At 40.0% G+C, this 22,182-nt stretch overlaps 1 protein-coding gene across 1 annotated transcript in view; it reads right to left on the reverse strand.

Annotated features, from left to right (window-relative positions):
- Window positions 1-12,803, reverse strand: part of slc6a11b (solute carrier family 6 member 11b) — a 30,299-nt gene extending 17,496 nt beyond the window's left edge. The window contains exons 1-7 of the mRNA XM_084101254.1: window positions 12,598-12,803; window positions 11,703-11,938; window positions 10,851-10,985; window positions 10,570-10,710; window positions 10,384-10,465; window positions 8,825-8,957; window positions 4,170-4,304 (exon numbers count right to left, since the gene is read on the reverse strand). Of these exons, the coding sequence (XP_083957380.1) occupies window positions 4,170-4,304; window positions 8,825-8,957; window positions 10,384-10,465; window positions 10,570-10,710; window positions 10,851-10,985; window positions 11,703-11,925 (849 nt within the window). The 5' untranslated portion in view covers window positions 11,926-11,938; window positions 12,598-12,803. The remainder of the gene's footprint in view (window positions 1-4,169; window positions 4,305-8,824; window positions 8,958-10,383; window positions 10,466-10,569; window positions 10,711-10,850; window positions 10,986-11,702; window positions 11,939-12,597) is intronic.
- Between the last annotated feature and the right edge of the window lie 9,379 nt (window positions 12,804-22,182).

Consider the following 22,182-nt stretch of genomic DNA (forward strand, 5'->3'; position numbering starts at 1 on the left):
GTATTTTCCTTTGCACAGTGTAAATATTATTATTGTTTTATTTATTATTAATTTATTTAATTAATTACTTATTTTTTTATTTTTTTATTATTTTGAATGATAAATATTCACCTAAGAAGTTTTGTTTTTGGTAAACTATTTATTAGTGCATCTCATAATGTAGTAAAATATTTATACTTGTGTTACTTATATCTCCAGCTAAACTAAATCTATCGTTCCCTTTCGAGGGAACTCGGACTGCGTCGACTGTGACACTTTGATGGGGCTGTGAAGCTTTAACAATCCGAGTGCTGCACTCTCGTCTGGCCATTTTTGATGAGGATGGCCAGGCTCGCGAACCCCGTGGTGTGGGTCCCGCGTCCGTAGAGGCGGTGCGTCGGCGTTCATCATGGGGCTCGCAAATGGACCTGGCAAGGAATCTTGAGACTGCTGAGGCACTTTCTCAGGATTCCTCTGCCAGTTTTGATGTTCTCCCGCCTCGAGTGGAAGCCTGCACAGCGGCTTCTTCCCCACGAGCGGAGAACCCGATGCTCGAGCTGTCTGCTTTCGAGGAAGTGGACGTCCTCAGCATCGAAGTCGGGGATTATGGAGATGACTCACCACTCCATGTCCCCGCATATGAGGAGCTGGTGGCGGTTGTTTCTTGCGCCGTGGACCAGTTAAACATCAGCTGGCCACATGAAAGGCAGGAAGTACAGACAAAAAACAAGTTAGATGAGCGCTTCCTGCAGCGTAGAGAACAACCTCACGCCGGGGTTTGCCGTTCTTTTCCGATTTACACAACTCGTTGTGAACAAGCCATATTCCTCTCATATTTCCAACCCCCCAGTATTAGATTACAGCAATATTGTGGGGGGAGAGAGAACGGTTATGGGATGATGAGTCGGGTGGAAGACCCATTGGCCAGTTATCTTTCCCCCGACGCTGTGTCATCCCTATAGACCCCGGTGCTGCCCACCAAACCCTGCCGTGATACATCTTCTTTGGTGGGCAGGGCTAATATGGATGTGGGTCGGGCTGGTGCCAGTCTGCACACAATGGCAATGCTGCAGGCATACCAGGCCGACCTTCTAAAAGAAATCGATGAGGGCGAGGGATCAACTGATGATATTGCAGAGTTAAGAAAGGCTGCAGACTTGTCTCTCCGAGATATGGGCCATTCCATGGCGGCTATGGTGGTCTCAGAGAGACATTTATGGTTAAATCTATCATTTATGGGCATCAAGGAAAAATACAGGGCTTCGAGAATCGTTTTCGATTAAACCCTGCCGGGAATCCGCTTCAGGGGGTCGACAATGAATCACGAACTTCGAGAGGCTGGTTCCCGTGGTAAAATATTTCAATGCATTCTCTGTGGGCCCTGCGCACCATTCAAAAGGGGTACAGACTGCAGTTCAGTTTCCGCCCACCAAAATTCAACGGGGTGGTATGGACTGCAGTTGACCCAGAGCAGGGTTGGGTATTGGAACAGGAAGTAAACTCCCTGCTGGTAAAGCAGGCCATAGAACGTGTTCCTCCACCGGACAGGAAGTCCGGGTTTTACAGCTGCTACTTCATAGTTCCCAAGAAGGATGGGGGGTTGCGTCCAATATTAGATCTGATGCACGTGAATCAGTCTCTGAAGAGGTTCAGGTTCAAGATGCTAAAGGTGATGATACACAGGGCAACTTTTTGAGCAATGTTGCTGGGCAATCTTGCCTAGCAATTGTTGCTTGGGCACTTTCCCATTGAAAATGGGCAATAAATATATATCTGGATAATTTAGATCGGTTGTGGGCCCTGTGTCTCATCTGGTTGTCCAATGACTGCAACATTGCCCAAAAAGTTGTCCTGTGTATCATCACCTTAACTATTCCCATCATCGTGAACCAAATTCAATCCGAGGATTGGTTTGTCACGATAGATCAGAAGGACGCATACTTCCACATTTCCATCCTTCCATCTCACAGGAAGTTCCTGAGGCTCACTTTCGGGGCGAAGTGTTCCAATATCGGGTTCTTACGTTCGGCCAAGCTCTCTCCCCTCGCACATTTACCAAATGCATGGATGCAGCTCTAGCTCCGCTGAGGCTTCAGGGTATCAGGGTGCTAAATTATATCGACGACTGGTTTATTATGGCCCAGTCACAAGAGCTGGCAGTTCAGCATCAAGATGTCGTCCTTGCCCACATCCAGAGCCTGGGGTTGAGACTACTGAGAAGTAGTGGGAGTAGTGCGGGCACAATTGTCTCCTGCACGGATCGGGTCCATCCTGGCCACGGTGACCAGGATAAAGCTAGGCCAAGCCATCACTGTAAAACACTTTCAAAAAGTGTTAGGGCTCATTGCAGCAGCATCCAACATCATTCAATTCGGCCTGCTGCACATGAGGGCCCTGAAGTGGTGGTTGAAAATCAAGGGGTTTTCCCTGAGGGGGAACCCGTTCCGCATGATCAGGGTTATGCGCAGATGCCCTTGTTCCCTATCTATGTGAAAGAAAACTTGGTTTCTGTCCCAAGGTCCCGTGTTGGGAGCGTCATGTCGCCGGAAAGCCGTTTCGACAGACGCCTCCCTCACGGGCTGGGACGTGGTCACGGACAGCGACTTCGAGAGGTCTATGGCAGGACCATCCTCCTGCCACATAAATTGCCTGGAAATGTTGGCGGTGTTCTGAGCTCTGGTGAGTTTTCTGCCCGACCTCATAGGTCACCACGTCCTTGTCAGGTCAGACAATACGTCAGTGGCGGCCTATATAAATCATCAGGGGGGTCTGAGATCCCGCCCTCAATGCAGACTGGCGCATCAGATCCTCCTGTGGTCCCAGGGGAAACTGTTGTCTCTCAGAGCAACATACATCCCAGAAGATCAGAATCAGGGAGCAGACATCCTGTCGAGGCAGGGGCTGAGGCCCAGGGAATGGAGACTTCACCCCGAGGTGGTGGAGTCCATATGTCAGAGGTTCGGCCCAGTGGAAGTGGATCTGTTTGCATCTCGAGAGACATCACACTGCCCCCACTGTGGATCTCCCTCACACATCCAGCCCCGCTGGGGTTGGATGCCATGGTGCAGACGTGGTGCAGACCATGGTGCAGACGTCGGTATGCATTTCCCCCGATCGCTCTGCACCCTAGAGAGGGTCCGTTGCGACGGAGTCAGTCTACTACTAGTAGCCCGTTGTGGCCGGCCCGAGTGCGTTTTTTTGGCATTATATCGCTCCTAGACGGCCCTCCACGGGAGATTCCCATCAGGAGGGACCTGCTGACGCAGGCAGAGGGCTCAATATTTCACCCTCGGCCAGAGCTATGTGGGTCTGACCCCTGAGGGGGCACAGTACCAAGAGGCCGGCCTGTCAGCAAGAGTAGTCGAGACCAACTTTTCACCGTTTGGTGCAGAGAGTGTGAGGTGGACCCAGTTAACTGGCTATATCTATGGCATATCAGGTGTGCAGTTTGCCTTCACCTTTGGCCGTGAGGGCTCATTCTACCAGAGGCATGGCATCGTCTAGAGCCCTCCTTTCAGGGGCCCTTATCTAAGAAGTGTGTGATGCAGCTGGGCCACCCCTCACACTTTTATTAGGTTCTACAGTCTGTACATCCCTTCTATGCCAGGCACTCTAGTGCTCTCGTCCTAAGTGTGCCTGTGCGCAGTTTCACACTGGGACAGGCAGGGCTCGTTGTGGCATAGTGGGTACTCGTTCCCCAAAGTGTCATAGTCGACGCAGTTCGAGTTCCCTCGAAAGGGAACGTCTCGGGTTACGACTGGAACAAGGGTTACAGTCGTAATCCGAGACGTTCACTGTCATACGCTAATGTAAATTAAGTTTTCAGGGGCTGAATTTCTCTTTCATAAATGCATTTGATAAAGGAGAGATTTGCCCCCTCCATAACCTGCTACATCTGATAATGATTGAGCACAAAGTCTGCATGTTTCTCACAGGATTTCGTGAGAGTATGATGGATGGACCTCGAAGGCGATCTAGGGGCATGTGCATCTCTAAGAAAGAAATACATTTCTATTGTAAAACAACTGCGTTGTAAAAGAAAAACATATTTCACAATAAGTATAGTACTTTAGTTTACAGTAGTAAAACTACAATACTGATATCTTAATACTTGCCAAAAGCTTTTATTCTGGCGTAAACTTGACAAACTAAATGACATTCTGAATAAAATTGAATAAAATGTTTCATACCTGAGGATCTGACAGACGAGACATATCAGGGTACAGGTAGAATTTAATTCCATTAGCAGCTCCTGGCAGTGTGATTCCTCGAATAAGAAGGATCAACAGCATGAAATAAGGAAAAGTTGCAGTGACATACACCACCTGCAGAGGGAAAACATGTGCATGAATAAAGGTCGTCTAGCTGCACCAACCACATGTTCACATCTTTGGAGACGCTGAATCTATTCTAAATCTATTCTAGTCATCATTTATTCTTTCATGTAATTCCAAATCTGTATTACATAGTTTTTTTACATAAAAAAAAAATGAATAAATTTTGAAGAACCATCATGCAGCTATTTCCATTCAACAACAGTTTATAGTGACCACATGTGACATGTTCCAAAAAATGGCACAAAAAAACCCTCATAAAGACCCATTATAGTACTTTATATGATATAAAGTACATTAAAGTACTTTAAATCATATAAAGTGCTTTAATGTTATCACTCGATCAAGTGAAAACAACAGATGCTGATTCTATTTCATTAAAACTTTATTTATATTCGAACACACTGCGGAACTGACATATCTGCAACACTAAAAAATACAATATAGCAAGATCTGGAGGCTCATTTATAAGGATGTGCCAAAAGCCGAATACTATGATCAGAAAGGGTCTACGGATCTATCTACGGACCCCCTAATGGAAAAAAATGTGAGATGGGAGGAAAAAATATATTTTAGTGCTTTTACGTTTTCTCGCAATTATATAGTTGGGTAATTATATTGTATATAATTTGTGGGCATCAAGGAGCCTCAACCAAAATGCGGGGTATTGAAATCACTTTTCAATGCATGCTCGTTTTTTACTTTCACTTTCCAATTCACGATCATGCGTACTCTGTCAAGTCAAGTCACATTGATTTTTATAGTGCTTTATACAATACAGATTGTTTCAGATTGATCATCTGGAAAATAATGATTCAATGATGCAAACATAGTTCAATTGTAGCTCTGTAAAGCAGCTCTAAAAAAAGAAGTGTAATTGTTCAGTTTAAGTCAGTTCAGTTCTCCTCTGGCCAAACAAAACAACTTGGTGTGGTTTAATTCCAGGCTGCATTACAAGTCAGAAGTCAGATTGTGGATTGGTATCATTCAAAATATTTAATCCAGTTCCTTCTGCTTGAAAATCGGATTTATCATGCTGGTATGGAGATGAAGCTGGCCATCGGGATCTGTGCAGGGGATTGGTTTGGTTCTTGTTAGTCCCTCATAGCAATACCTTTAGACTGACGGCAGAAGGTTTGGATTCCATAGCAGTTTTCAAGGCCAAGGACCGCCCAGAGGCCGTCTGACTGACATGTAAAGCAACCAATCACAATTTGCTTTGTTCATGGTCATGTTTAGGGGTGTGAAAATGTAAAGTTGACGTTGCTACAATAACAGACCGATGTGTAAAACTTTCAGATGTATTTTAAAGAGTCTATGCTGTGAACTTCACATTCTTTTGAAAATCCAGCGTTTAGTTGATCCTGATAAGCGCTAATTGTCACAGTAGTAAACACCATGGCTTTCTTCTTCCATTGGGCGTTTTGGCATCACGGCAGCTTTATTTCAAGGTCGTGTCTATGTGCAGGTCCACATCTGATCTAGATATGGTCCAGATCCGGCTGACTATGGTAAGCTCGGGACTAAGGGTAGCATGTACAGGATGAAAAGAAACGGTCCTAGTACTGAGCCTTGTGGTACTCCATACTGAACTTGCAATCGATATGACTTATTTTACTGCTACAAATTGATAACGGTCAGATAAGTATGATTTGAACCATGCCAATGCAATTCCATAACATCTTTAAACTCTATGTATAGGGAGCGGTGGTACTGACCAAACATTTTACAAGATAAAATATTTGTCAATGACGCTCAGGATCAGTTGCGCACCATAATCGGAATGTGAATAGATTCACTGTAAAAGTCAGTTACATTTTGGAAAATGGCTTAAATGGCTTCAGAAAAAAAAATGGTGCATAGTGTTCAGGTCCTTTTTTGGTCAATGGCATGGTATGGAAAATAGATGTGGAAAGATTCTTTAATTTTTTCCTTTTGAGTTCCACAGAAAAAGTGGAAGCATACACCAACAAAATATTCATTTTTGAACTATTCCTTTAAAATTAAGTTAATGTGTCAAATTGTCTGTGATCGGAAGACCAAACACATTTTTTACCCTATTTTGTGATGGGCTATCATGTGCAAATCAGATGTCTTACTAGTATACCTTTCAAAGAAAGGGATTCGAGGGAATGAATGATCGAGTGAATGAAGCAGTGCACTTAACGTGAAGGGGTTACAGAATGCTCTGAGGGTCTGCCAGAGTGGGCAGGTACTCTCCCAAAGCCTTAATTGAGCGCTGATTGAAAGAGTTACTCTAAGGGGGAGGAAGGGATGCAGGTCTGAGCCAGAGGTTTTGATGGAGAAAACACTCCACAGTGCAACACAGCACATAAAAAAAAGACAAAAATAGAATAGCCAGGCCACCATCATGTTGTGACTTGTCAACATGATCTTCAGAGTCTTGAATTATTACCAAGTCTCAACCAATCAGTGTAAGAGCTTTGTCTCCCAAGACACACAGAGGCTGGAATCCTCAGCGCAATCAGACCGAGAGTGTTATAAGATCACGGCGTGATTCTTCTCTACTATACTTTCAAGTTCGAGAACCTAAAATGCTTTTGCAAAATGGCATTCACAACCCACAGAAATGAGTTCAACATTTTGAAGCTCTTTCAATCCCGTGAACAAAACCACCCTTGGGGGGCGGCACTAGGTTCTTGTTCCTCTGGCACCCGGTCAAGACCATACGAGGACAAGACAGGGTTTGGACACAAAAGCTTCTACCCTGTTTCCCTCCAGAAGGAGCCCAACTGGGTTGTGTTGGCAGTGTGGGAAAATGTGTGGCACAGAAACTTAAAATTGCCGATGACTTCAATCTGACCTGGGTAATTTACTGTACTAAACGACAACAAATGCATCTTCACATTAATGAACAAATGCGTTGCCCTTTGTGACAGGAAGTTTTTGGCCTTAACAAACAAATTCTTTTTCGTTTGCGCCTAAATGTATTGAACTGCAATATGATAATCGTTGTACATTTTCGTAACATTTCTTAACCAAGTAATCCAATGGAATAAACAAACCAACTGTGTTAAGCACAGATCTGTAAGAGTATAACAAAGGATATCCTTTAATCCCAATGCACCTCACAGTATGAGCGAGGCAAAGCTCGTCCAGCTCACTAATTCACATCCTTTTCAATTAGTCTTGTAAAATGATTACATATCCACATCCAAAAACCATGGCCACTGCAATGAGCGAATCCCCCACTAGGCTTTCAGATGCATGCGTGTGGTTTTACTCAATGAATGGACCAATGTTTAAACTCGGCATGAAACTTTAACGCACGCTGACTTTCTCCCAACTCTCCCTGGTCAAACATTTAAGCCCCACATTCACAGGTCAGCCCCATGCCATAAATCTACCGCTGGCTTATGGGAGAAGCGCAAACAGCCACAAAAGACCTGCGATGAACAGCTTAGCAAATGTCCTGAATGCTGCAATCTGTATAGCGGTCAAAGGAAAGGAAGAAAGCAGTTTGCTATCCGCCAGACATAATTCCTCACAGAAGAGAAGAGGCGAGTGGAGGAACTCTGCATGCTCCTCATGAACGCTCCACTTTCCCCCTGTGAATACAGAAATCAATCTTGGACAGGCTGCTAAAGCCTCGCCATGAAGGAGCATTCTTTCCCCTTGCTTCACGGCCAAACAAAAGCCACTTCAGGAGATATAGGCCTTGCTGCCGAGCTTTTCTCCTGGACCTGTACAATGTGAACCCATTTATTTTTCCCCACACATCCCTCTTCCTTTCTTTCCACTTTCTTTCTGGCTCATTGAGTCCGTTAGACTTTCTTAAAGGCTGCTGGAAGAATAGAATCCAGAGGAAGGCTAGTGACTGAGTTGCAGAGATTGGCAGAGGGACACAGGCCCTCATAATGCAATGGATTGTGGGTACAAGGCGAAGGTAGAGGAAGGCCAGAGCTGCATTTTGTGGTCCAGACACAGGAATAATGCAAACTGTTTGTTTTCCAAAGGCACTTTTTCACAGTAGTTTGGTTTGAGTTTACCAATAAACCATTTGGTTATTGTGAGGATGAACCTTTGTGCAACTACATTTCCGTTCGGCTTCTGGAAGGTTGCCGGTTTCTGTTCAATGGCCTTTTTGATGCCTGATATGCGAGTCTGTAGTTTTGACAGCTGACATTCTCTCGGTATAGGTCTAAAGCCTCAACGTGTCATTGTGCCCTCAAAGATTTACCACTTTGTGTGCAGATAATGTTTGCATTTGAGCCTTTTCAAATCACTGGATCCACATTGTTGCTGGACATTGTCACATACTGTATTCACATACCGTTCCACATGTCAGAGTTACGCTGATGACATCTCATGCTGCATGTCTCACTCACCCAATTGATTCTGTGCTGAATTGTCTGCATAGCATTAGGGTGCTAAGTTCTCCTATTCATCCAAGTCTCTCATTGAGACATCTCCAACTCAGCCTCTCACTCTTTGGTTAACATCTACACACATTCAACACCATTTATGGTCACTGGACCTTTTGTTTTTACCTTTCCAGTTGACTTTGGACCTTTCCAAATGCAGAAATAGCATATGATCCAAGCTAGAAGTAGACAGAAAGCAAGCTCCCAGCGAAGGCTGCCAACTTCTTCAATTCCAGAGGATATCTTGAGAACACGGCGTCTAGAAGGGAAAACATTCTGAATTACTTTTCAAGCAGGAATGCAACATATGAACACAAGTCAAGAGGACAATTACATACTGCAAGGTTCATTTGAGCAGGTTTCTAAGGTTGCTCTAGGGCTAGGACATTAACTTTTTTGCTCACTAGCCACTGTGGCTAGTGGTTTTCCAAAGTTACTAGTCACTCAGCATTTTCACTGGCCACAATTGTGACATCGATACAATGGGGAAAAACTGCCATATATATTTTTTTTATATGATCTCATAATTTAGCAGCAGGTATGATAGGCTGATATCACTTTAAGACCTAATGCACGGATCCATTATATTGTTACGCATGCGTTTTCTTTCTCAACTGTTTGCGTTCACTTGACTGTGTGTACGTCAATACTCGCCATGACCGGCATTTTGACATCATTGTGTGTGTATTTGACTGTTTATGTGCTATAAGCAGTGAAAAAGAACTCAATTTAGTACTTAGAGTCAGCTTTATGAAACAAATAAATGAGGGGAGGTGGGTTTATGTGTCGACTTGCTGTCGCTGTAAAAGACTATTACTGAAAAATGAATATATCATATATAAAATCCAACATATGTAACACCCGCATCGGACTAAACTGGACACTTTCTGATGCTCACAATGTGCAATGACCCCAAAACATTTGGTACAGGTACAATGATATCCATCAAAATTCCAAGAGCCTCTGACTTCCAGGAGATCCAACTGCACATGCCCAACTATTTGTCCAAACTTTAAGGTGGTCTGAAGTTTTGTTTAACACTGACTGGTCGTGATGCAATGAATTGCAAGTTTGTGAGGAAAAGACACAATTCTTCCTTGCACTACCATTTATCATCTTTGACATGTTCTTGGGTGACATCCACTGCCTAGGCCATGCCCCCTTTGAACAAACCTTCACCATTCAACCTCAGAACTGACAGCTTCTGTGCCTCTCAGTACTAGAGTCCTGCATGCTCAATGTGTGAGGCTGAGGCCAGCAACATGCTAGAACTGTCTGACTGCTTCCTCTGTGTTTGGCCTTGAATATGAAAATGTGTTGAAAAAAACAAAGCCAACTATGGCGAAATTTGTGTCCATACCATTCCTAGCTGTGCAAGTGCCCTTTTGATGCTTGTTGACAACAGCAATGCAAAAAGAATGACAAATTATCAGTGAAAAAGATTATGGATTTCTATGGATTTCCAGTAGTCGACTGCTCTGCAGATAAACAGTGCCAAAAGTTGCCTGGAAAGCCAGCATGTCACTGTGCATATTATTATTATTATTTATTTTTTTACAATTGCTGTTGATCCCAGAGATGCCCCTGATCTTTATAAGAATTTGCTCCAAACAGTTGCTGATGTTTCTGGGAATATGTACAGTATTATGTATGTAACGCTGCTAATCAGTCAGAATCATACTCACTCCCAAAACTCAATGACTGGTGATGTGGAATATGGGTTGGTGAAGTTGGCAATGCTTTCATTGTTAAAATCCACACAGTTTTCTAGAAGGCAATTGTTAAAACATTTTTGTCAGTTTTTCATTCATGCATTACAAAGTTTTACTTAATTCTTATAAATGCTTGCTTGTATCCTCAAAAATACCAACCCGTGTTCCAGTAGTGACCACACGACGCCCAGGGCAGCTCTGATGTAAAGCAGTTGAACAGGTAGAAAATGGCCCAAGCCAATATAACCACATAATAAACATTCAGGTGGGCTTCGATGACTTGGGTTGCATAACCAATGCCTATAAGAGGACATATAACCATTGCTTAAAGACAGAAAACCATGCAGTTTTACATCCTCTTTTTTATAATCCACTGTTGATGTATGTTCAACCTAATGAGTAGGAATGCAATAATGAGACAAATGTGAACTAGGCCTTACCTTCAAAGAGTGGGCAGACTTTTCGCCAACATGTGATGCCCCCTTCACTTGTGAATTGCCCTAGTGCTGTTTCCAGGAAGAAGACTGGGATCCCACAGCAGACGAAGAAGATGACATAAGGCACAAAGAAAGCACCTAAAAAATGGACACCTACAGTTACATCTCTCATCCAATGGACATAAACATAAGCCATCACATTTATTTAATAAATTCATGCAAAGTTAACCTATAGAAACAGTTGAAACCTGTTAAAAAAAAAAAAAATCAAACTCTGAGAATAACAAATCAAGGACAGGTGTCATATTCAATGAAGGAATATTTGAGAGGTTCCATTAGTTGCTGGATGTTTCACATGCTGTGTGGTTTAATAGTGCATTGTGTGCTAATATCTCTCTATAAATTATTTTGTACTGCTTTTGCACTGTTGGCTCAGCTATATCAGCTGTATGCCTATTCTGACTTTAGTAGTAAATCACATGGCCATAATAGCTGTCTTATAGCTGCCCTTTTAAAACACATTGCAACTAAATCTAAAAAGTACCATGGCATTACCATATAACCTATTTTCTTTTCATGTTTACTTATAATTCATTCAACACCACAGAAGTTAAACCAATGTGCTATCTAGCAAAACTTTAAAAGCATGGATGGAAATAAAGATGAAAAAGTTGTGGATGGACTTTAAAAATACCTTAAGAGTTTTAAAGTTTACAAAAGGGAAATAATATCTGTTGCATAAAGAAGCATGTTCATATTAGCCATGAAGGGCAAAGAAGAAGAAAAACTCCATCAGCCTTTGACAGGAGTTGGTGAAGTGTGTCACTGAATGAGAATGAATGAATAATCTCTTACCTCCGCCGTTCTTGTAACACAGATATGGGAACCTCCAAACGTTGCCAAGACCGATAATCTCTCCAGCCACTGACAGCACAAACTCAATCTTATTATTCCACTGTCCTCTCTCATTCACCACCTTCTTATCATTGCTGCGCACTGCGCTCGGGTTCGGCGCTTCGGGGTCCATCGTTTCATCTGCTTTTCCATTTATTATGGGGATCGTCTTTTCGGCTGTCATGACGTTCTCCAGCCTGAAACATATGGATTACACCTTTAGCTGAAGCACATGTCAGCAATGGGAGCGGAACCATTTCAAACAAGTTGCCGAGCATTGACGCGTTACGGCCCGTTCTTGCGTTCATGTGGAAGAGAAAACAAGGAACGCGTTTTTATATCAGCGATGATTTATCAGGAAAAGGCCTGGGTTATAATCTCGAGTCATCGTTAATGGTAGTGTTCTATTTTGTCTCGCAGTGTCAAGTTTAAGAAGTTAAAGTTTAAACGCGCGCCTGGACTCTGCGTTCTGTTCAGTATCTATTCTAATGCACTGCATCTCGTTGTTTATGACTGCAACTTCGCGTTCTGTGTGAACAGCTCCTAAACGGATTCTAATTGACTAGTTAAATGTCACTGAAATGTATTTGTAGAGCATGCCGGGTTGTCGCGTTACGTCTTGATTGTAATGCAAGCGTTCCGGTTTGTCGCGTCGCGTTATTGTAACGGGTGCGTTATGTTCTATGTGTTTTGGCTATTGCACACGGCGTATTAATGGGTTGAATAGCAGGACATGTATACCGCACATTCACCGAAAGTAATTCAGCGAATTTAGGTAAACAACATGTAGTTTAATCTCAGAGCAAAGCAAACCCCACTCACTCCCATCACAGTGAACGAGCTAAAGCTCACTTACCGGTTTAGGTGGGACAGTGAACCTCCTCAGATCACCCAAAAGCCACCCGCTTTGAGGGATGCTTCAGTCTGAACCCGTTTGATGGAAAACAAAAAAAGACAAAAAAAAGAATAAAAGTGAAATCCCTGATGGATGTCACAGTGTTGTGACTGTGGCAGTGAGCTGTTCAGTACTGCTGTGATCCGAGCTCAGATGATCTGATCTCCACCGCCTCTCACTGGAAAAGAGCCATGAGTCTACAGTACAGATCACACCTCCTCAATACACACTCACAGCCAAACCAATCTATACCTACTTATTATAATATTACAGTGGTTAGTGTTTTGTTGTCTATTGTATTGTCTATGATATATGTATGAGAAACAGAGAAAACTGAAATCTAATTTCCCTACGGGTATAGAATAAAGGAACCTGAATCTGAACCTGAACTGTGTGTTTGTCAACTATGTAGGCCTATATAGACTGTTCATCAGTTGGTTGTAATATGAGTGTTTGTAATATTATATTTTGTCAATGTTCCATGAAATTCCATTTTTGAACTCAAGATAATATTATTTATTGGTTGCGTATTAATTATTATTAATATTTTATTATCTTTATTTTAGTCTCAGGGTATAAATGAGAAGGATTTTGACTCATTGTTCTCATTCTTATCCCGCTTTTTAACATGACATCTGCTAGGTTTAGTAGATTAACAGTTGGGTACAACGGCGCACCGGGGTAAAAGGCGCATTTGACTTTATTCTCTTTTAAACCACTAGATGGCACACAAATTCAGCTCAGCGCTTTTCTTAAAGTCCCCCTGTAGTCAATAATTTTATCCCTGAAAAAATTCTTCATGCCTTAAAATATCTTGAACGTAACTCGACACCCTTGCCTCATTTAGTATACGCGGTTCTATGAATATGCAAATGAGCCCCGCCTCCACTCACTCACTCAGCTCAGAGATCCACTGGTTGACGATCACACGTTGATCTGATTGGTTACAAGGTAGTTTGTGACGTCAGAAACACCAGCGATTTCAAAGCGTGTTTTTGAGACTGTCTTTGTTTCACTGCAGTTTTAAGGAGAAAATACACAGCAATGGAGTCGACTTATGAATTTACACATGGTTTGTCTTAAAGCATATTAAAAACACCACATAGACACATAAACAACATTAAAAGCTGGATTTCCACCACAGGGGGACTTTAACAACTGCTTTTCAAGATGCACGTGGAAATTTGGCTGATCCTTGACACGATCGTGAACAGCAACGCAAAGTTGATCCTGTGCTAATTTAATTTTTATTCAAGGTAATTAAAGCAGTTTTTGCAATATCGGAAGAATATGTAAATGTAAATGGTATATTTGGGGTAAAAGGTGCCCCTGCTGTTGGAGAGAAAGACAATAATTAACATGATAATAAACAGCTGGCTGACTTTTCCATTTGTTGACATGACATTAGATTCAGATAGTGAATATCATATATCAAATCGGGTGTCCACCTTACATATAATCACCATATTTATAATGAAACCATCATATTTAAAAATATGATATTAATCATATCATATAATAAAAAAAAACGTCTGCAAAGTGCAAATCCCAAAACCCTTCTGCACATTTTATTAAACATATTCAGTAGCTTCACTGTGACACTGTACTGTCACCAAATTCAGTTCACACATCACTGCTCTCCTGCTGGTTATACTACAATGATAAAAATGCATCATTTTTATGATTGTTTATTATGAATATCACCCTTTTTAGAAAAAATATTCAATAACTTCACACTGTTATACAGTGTAATGCCATCAAATTCAGTAAGCAAATATAATGCAAAAGCTATGGTTGTAACTAATTATGTCAGCTGCGTACGGTACCAATATAATTTGTGTATGTGCAATTACTTCCCAAACTAAGTGTTGTATAACCAACATTAGAGCAGTGATGGGTGAACTAAATTTGGTGTGTTACATTGAAGTTATTGAATATTTTTCATAATATAAAACGTTGCAAAAGCAGTGTAGTATGACTCCATTAACGTACGGAGCTCTCTCCTGCCAGCGGGACATTAAACAGGAAGTGTCCGTCCGAGCTCACAACAGGTTCTGCGTGGGAACGCAAATATCTTTGCGAGGGAACGCAAAAGTTTTACGAGGGAACGCAAAGTTTCTCGGAGGAACGCAAAAGTTTTTCCACCACCACGTCCCTTTAGGGGCTCCGTACACTTTCATATATTATCCTACAGATATTGTGTCCCTGGTGAATTCAGAATTGCATTGAAACATTGAAGTTAAATTGCTACATTGAAATGGTGTATTCTGTGACAAGGCCTCTGTGACAAATTCTCTATTACTGCCTTGACTTAGTCTGGTAATTCTGGAGAAAAACTACTAGCCTCGAGCTGCAACCGCTACAAAGGCTTTCTCCATGCAGCTTAATGAGTCTCATGGATATTTGAGCTCGGTCTCTCAACAGGAACTGCTTGTATGGCGGGAGCTCTTAGTTCCCCTAGTGTTCTGAGCAGCATGGAAAAGACTGACCCACTCACTAAACACCCCTCAATTAAGGGTCAGTTGTCATTTTAACTTGAATGAAGCAGGACGCTGCATAGAGAGAGGCCACCAAAGATGCTGGCAAACGCTCTCTTGAGACGCTATTAGCTGATATTTGCATTTTTGTAATAAGTGACCTATAATTACTATTTTTTGGTCTTATTTGTCTCTTAATTTTTTCCAGGAACATCTGGATTGATATTGTAGTTGTTATTATTAAATAACCATTACTGACATAATCATCCAGTAGCTTTCCAAAAATCCATTTCTAAATGTGGCCCCTTGATTTTTCAAATCATAATTTATCTGCTCGTATATCTTCGAACCAAGGCCAAAACTTAAGTAATATGTATCTTACTCAGACCAGTTCACAAATGCGTATATGTAACATATATCAAAATGTGTTTATTGATTTATTTTCTTCTATCATATGATGTAAGCACAGGACATAAATAGAATGGACCATAAATGTGTAACATTCTGTCCAGTGGGTTAATGCAATCATTATGAATGCTTCAAATGTAAAAAGGGTCATGAAATGTCCGGCAGTCTGACATGCAATCATTAATCTAGAATTTATTACATTTGTTCATAGTTGTCATACACACATTTTTATGAGATCATAGTAAATGAGAGTCTTCATGGAATATTTGAACTTCATGTGTCAGCACATTTAAGTGCATTTAAGACTATTTAAGTGAACTGTAAAAAGAGGCTCAAATGTGATTAAAATGGTGTCATACTAAAAGTGACCAATAGTGGAATCTCAAATATACACATTAACAACCTTTAATCTAGAAAAAAAAACAAACAAAAAAACATGTTTTTTGTTACACCCAAGTCACTGTAAAAAATGTTCATAATTTTAACGGTAAATTTTTTTTTTTTAAAAACAACAGAAAAGACATGTTAATTGCTTAACAGTAAGTACCCTTACTATATACAGTGAAAAACTGTAATAGCTCTCACAGGACATTTCAGTAATATACTGTTAAATGTACGGATTTTGGAAGTACACTTTTAAAAAAAACTTACCGTAGAAATATTTATGTCTTACAGCGTTGAACTAAAGTTTACGGTAAAAAACTAGCAGCTGGTTGCAAGCGATTTACCGCAAAAAATATGGTAGTAATATTTTAAGTTTTACATCATTGAACTAAAATTTACGGTAAAAAACTGGTAGCTGTGGTTGTCAGTACTTTACCGTAAAAAAATACGGTAGAAATATTTATGTTTTACGGCATTGAACTAAAGTTTACGGTAAAAAACTGGCAGCTGTGGTTGCCAGTACTTTACCTTCAAAAATACGGTAGAAATATTTTAGTTTTTACTGCACTAAACTAAAGTTTACGGTAAAAAACTGGCAGCTGGTTGCAAGTAATATTTTAGGTTTTATGGCATTGAACTTCAGTTTATGGTATAAAAAAAAAAGACAGCTGTGGTTGCCTGTAATTTAAAAATATTGTATTACAAACCAATTTTTCATAAAAGTTATTATTGAGAATTACCAGAGGTTTAGACGTTGATGTTTTATTGCAAATAATAAAGTTTGAAGTCACCATTATGGATATCGGTGTTTGCTTTAGTTGGGCTCTTGACCCTTGACTTTCTAACGCTATATTTTCTCTGGCTGCTTTAACTTTGTTTTTATAAAACACATTCATTATGGCATGAAAATCAGAGAGAAAAATGTGATCAGGTGTTGTTGGCTATTTATTGATGATGACATAATCGTCATGTTGTGGCCTGATTCACTGATCTCATAAAGAGTCTTTTCTTTCATTGTATGAGGAATGTTTAATACTTATATTTCACGTTTTTGAGTATAATAGCTCTGTGATGATCCTACCACATGCGAGCCAGCAGTGACAAACAGATCATCTGAAGAACTTTAAAAACACATGGTGAATAAAAAAGGTTTTGAACGACTGAACAATTTAGACCGACACAGACATCAAGATTCAGCGTATGAATCTCAACAACGGTGACAATCAACAAAATAATCAGATAAAACTCTGAACATCACAAAACAAGCAACTAAAAAGTTGCAACAAAAACAACAGCAAAAACAAAAGCAGATAATAATAATAAAAGAAAATTCTAAGGCAATTCAGCATAATTTATTCATGCTGCAGTGCATGCTGGGAGATATTGATGAGTTTTGATTGATGGCTCCCATCATGCACTGCACTTTTATCATCACCGTTGTTGAGATTCATATGCTGAATCTTGATGTCTGTGTGTGTGTCTGAGAGATACAGTAGTTCAAACCTTTATTGTGAACAATGTTTTTAAGATTCTTCAGAATATCACAACACTGATGGATCACATGCTGTAGAATCATAGGGTTACAACAATAAATAATGTAAAATTAATGACCCATATAATCAAAGATAAGACTCTATATGAGCTCAGTGAATCAGGCCACTACATGATGATTATGTCCTCATCAAAACATAACCAACATCACCTGATTCATTTTCTCTCTGATGTTCTTGCCATAACCAACATGTCTAATAAACACAGAGTTACAGCAGCCAGAGATAAACTAATGTTAGAAAGTCAAGTGTCAAGAGCCCAACTAAAGCAAACACTGATCACCATCATGGTGACTTCAAATCATCAACGTCTAAACCTCTGTTAATTCTCAAACAGAACTGTAGATGTATGACAGAAATAAAGTCAATCGGGTTAGTAATAAGTGAAGCTGGTAATGATGTTTGTGGAGTTGTTTAATCCTCTGATGAGATCTTCAGAGATTTAATGTCTTCTTTTCTCTTCTAAGACTGTGTCTGAAGTCAGTTGTAGTTCTTGTGTTTCTGCTCGTCTCTTCTCTTTTTTCTGTTCTTGTTGTTTCTCTAAATTGACAACCACAGCTGCCGTTTTTTTACCGTAAATATCACAGGTTTTTTTTACATTGTGTTTTTTTGTGGGGTTTTTTGCCCATAAATTTAAGTCCATAAAAGTTTTTATTTTGCAAACCTTAACACATTGACTGATGCATTATTGTTTGGCACATGCTATACGTATCAACATATATTACAATTTAAAAGTAAATGCACATTGTTCCTCCCCATCTAACTGGAAATTATATATAAACTATAATGTTTCATTTGTTTGCCTTCACAGTTTTAAAAAGCTGCTGAATTGAATGGAACAACTTGAGTTAATTACTTGATAATTTAATTACATGATTGAAATGAACAGTTTATGTACTAAAATTATTTTTTCAGCAGAACCCCATTCATTCACATACACAGTATAAAACAGATTAATGTGAAAATGATGCATGTGGTGCTGCTATTATTTAGTTAGCTAATAATAAATGTTTTCATCCCCAGTAACATTAACATATTTTGTTCCTTGCCACCGTTGCCCTTGAAATGCTAAATTAGGGTCTTATGGAAGTAAAGTCATTGTCACTGTAACATTGTCCTGTAAAGCTGCTCTGAAACAGTCTGTGAATAGCACAAGACTGAATAAAATCAAACTGACTTGCTTTCTTGTTTTATGTACAGTAATGAATGTCTGTGGTGCAGTTATAATTCACAGATACACTTTTGCTAGAGAAATGCATTTAGATGGAGCAGTTCATAGAATGCATGAGCAGAATCAAATGATCCTGGATAAAGCTCCGGGAAGTGTCACATCTCTTCCTCCTCCAGGAGGCGCTGTAGTATTGTCCATCATGTAGTGTCCATGACCTGATGCAAGAAGCCCCTGTTTCCAAATAGGAACTGCTATTCCTCTCTGATGCAAGAGAGATGAAAAAAAAAAGAAAAACTTATTAAAATATTCAGTTTGAAACTACACTATAAGGTGAAGGGAATGACTTTTAGCCTTATTGCCTGTGGTTTTGGATAATTTAGTCCTTTGGAAAATGATAATCCAATTTTTTTTTTTTTTATCTTTATAGTCCACATAGCCGTTATGATTAGGCTCACATAGATGTTTTGCACCAGGGGATAATCTGCGGAATGGATTTAAACAGTGTAAAATGTGTTTCATGGAGCTGTGAGCTGGCATTAGTTGCTGAAAGCAAAGTCAAATGAACCAACATATGTAATAAATAAACACACCGGGGCATCGGACGTGTAAAACTTTGTGAATGACAATCAATTGTGTGTAAATCCACATAGCTTGATCATCTGGACACACAGCTCATTGTAGCTGTAAAATGCAATACCTTTTTCTTCTTTGGTTGCACATACACACAACGACTATAATCAAGAGTTCATTTTGGTACTATAAAGCAGAATCCCAGATCGCATGTACATGACATCTATCCCATTTGTGGCCCACATCTCCCACATTCTTCTGGCCCAAATACCACAGGGAATGACGGTGATGACTCAATCTGAGTGTGGGTGTCAATAGCATGCATATCCGGGCCTCATCTGGGCCAACTATGACACATATGGCTCAGTTCTGGCATATGGGCCGTGGACCAGATACGGTCCATTTGACATTTGCCGATGTCAGAACTGAGCCATATGTGCCATTGCTGGCCCAGATGAGGCCCGGATATGTAGGCTATCTGGGTTTCTGCTTCATGATACAGCCCAGACAGCAACATAGTGTCGGCCCAGATCCGGCCCACATCTGGTACGTGTGGAATCCACTTGGATTGCTGTCTGTTGTGACAGATAGAGATATGGCCCATGTGACATTTGCCGATGCCAGAACTGAGCCGCATGTGCCATAGCTGGCCCAGATGAGGCCCGGATATGCATGCTATTGACACCCACACTCAGATTGAGTCATCACCGTCATTCCCTGTGGTATTTGGGCCAGAAGAATGTGGGAGATGTGGGCCACAAATGGGATAGATGTCATTTGCCATCTAGGAATCATGTGAAGCATGCCAATTATAAAATCCCAGATCTGTATGACTGATCAATAGGCTTTTTCCTTTACACAGCACTTGCACAGATGGTTAGGGTTATGTGACTTGGATAATAATTTGTGATCTTTTCTAAAAGTCCCCGGGCCCCTAACCTGTCCACTGAGAGAAATGGACATCATCAGCCATAAAGTTCTGTCCCACAATCAGATGTAATTAGGGACAATTACAATTTGGACGTATCTTCCTTTCATTGTGTAACCGAGCCCATGAAAAGGATGGACGGGAAACACACATATATCACTGCGACATGATGTATAAAAGGTGGCCCCTTGCTAAGCACTCAAAAGAGCCCCTTTGAAGGCTTTGGAGAGACACAAAGCTGAAAACAAGGTTGAGCAACACAAACAGTGCGAGTCTCTATGGCAATGTTGGTTCCAGGGAGGAGAATAACTAGCCCTTGTGTTCTCTCATTCTCCCAGGCTGTTAACGGGTGGAGGAGTGAGCAGAAAAGGAAGTTAAACGTCAGGGAAATGTGTGTGTTCGCAGCGGAGAAAGCTTGAGATAATGATGTCTTCTCGCAAACAACTGGACCATAGAGCCTTTGTCAACAAAACGCACTTTAATTCTCATAAGGAAATGTCACTTTTATTCTGCCACACAAAAATATCACTCTGATGTTGTATTGATTTTTCCATGTCTTCCCAAAACCATATGATGTTCATGTTCACACATGCCATTAATGCATGTCAAACTTCATTTATAACAATGGAGAGGCATATTTACGAATAATGAGAGTGAATATTTATGAATAGATATACATATACATATATTGAGCTATCTACTTTCTGAAAGATTGAGTTTGCATGTGTAATATTCACTGCAAAAGAAAAAAAATAAACAATTAAAATGGAAAAACAAGATTATTTTTCTGACCACAAAGGCAAATATTTGTTTTTGTTTTAAGCACACTTAAAAGGTGTACTATGCAATTTTTTTATATATTTTTTTAAATTAACAAAATTTTAATAATGAGTAATTATACCATCAATCCTTAAGCTAAAACGTGTTTTTTGTCTAACCCTAATTCACTATGGTAAGGGTTTTGGCGGTAACGAGACAGAACTCGTAATAAAACAAGAATCAACATCAGCTTGGCTTTATTAAACAGATAAACTCATACGTATCTCTCTAACAGAGTTCACTGTAAAGCATTATCTGTTGTGAAGATCGTTTCATTATGGTTGTTGTGCTGGAGTTTATTAATGAGTAAAACTACAGTAACTCTTCAGCTCAGCTTGAGATCTTTCATCTGAACTGGTTATATCTCTAGCAGTGAATGTTTTATGAGCAGAAGAAGAATCATATTTATCCGCTCAGAGCCGAAGCACAACCACAACAATGTTCTTCCACAAAATACATGCAGTTTTGTTTTTTCACCACTAGGAGGACAAAAGTTAAACGTTTGATCTGATTTTCAGCAAACAAGAGTTACCTAATATCTTATACAATGTATCTTGTAAATTTAAATGTGTCTCAATTTAAGAATGTTTAGATATTTGTACTGGAAAACAAGAAGAAAAAAAGAAAAAACTGAGGAAGAAAATATTTTGGTTTCCAGTACATGTTGATTTCATAAGGCAAAACATTTAATTTTTTTATTAAATGTCCCCAGAAATGTCCCTATTTTATTTATTTATTTATTTATTTTTATTTTTTATTTTACTATATGTTTAAAACAACATGCCAAGTGAAATAATATAATAAAATCTGAAAAAATCCGATCTGTTTATATGTGCTCTATATTTTGCACTCCGGATCAAATATTAGTTAACCAGTGCATTGTTGAGTCAGTCACACTGTAGCACAAAATCAATCTTTAATGATTCCTAAAATTTGGCAAAAAAAAGTGTACAATGTGCAACCGGTTTAAGCCAATGAATAAACAGTAAGGTGTTTTTTTTTTTTTTTTTTTTTTTTTTTGGAGAATAAATTAGGAAAAAATTCTTATCTGCCACAGAATATGAACCCTCAGGAGAAATGTAGGATGATACGATCAGTGGAGATCAGTTGTTATTCAGGATGGCCATATGATATATCACATATATGAGCTTATGCATAACAAGTGTTTATAAAAGGCTATTTAAGAAACTGAGTGGATAAGAGAGTTATTTCTTATTTTCTGAACAGCTATGAACATGT

This window comes from Abramis brama, assembly GCF_963993115.1.
Source record: "Abramis brama genome assembly, chromosome: 23".
NCBI classification, from domain to species: domain Eukaryota; kingdom Metazoa; phylum Chordata; class Actinopteri; order Cypriniformes; family Leuciscidae; genus Abramis; species Abramis brama.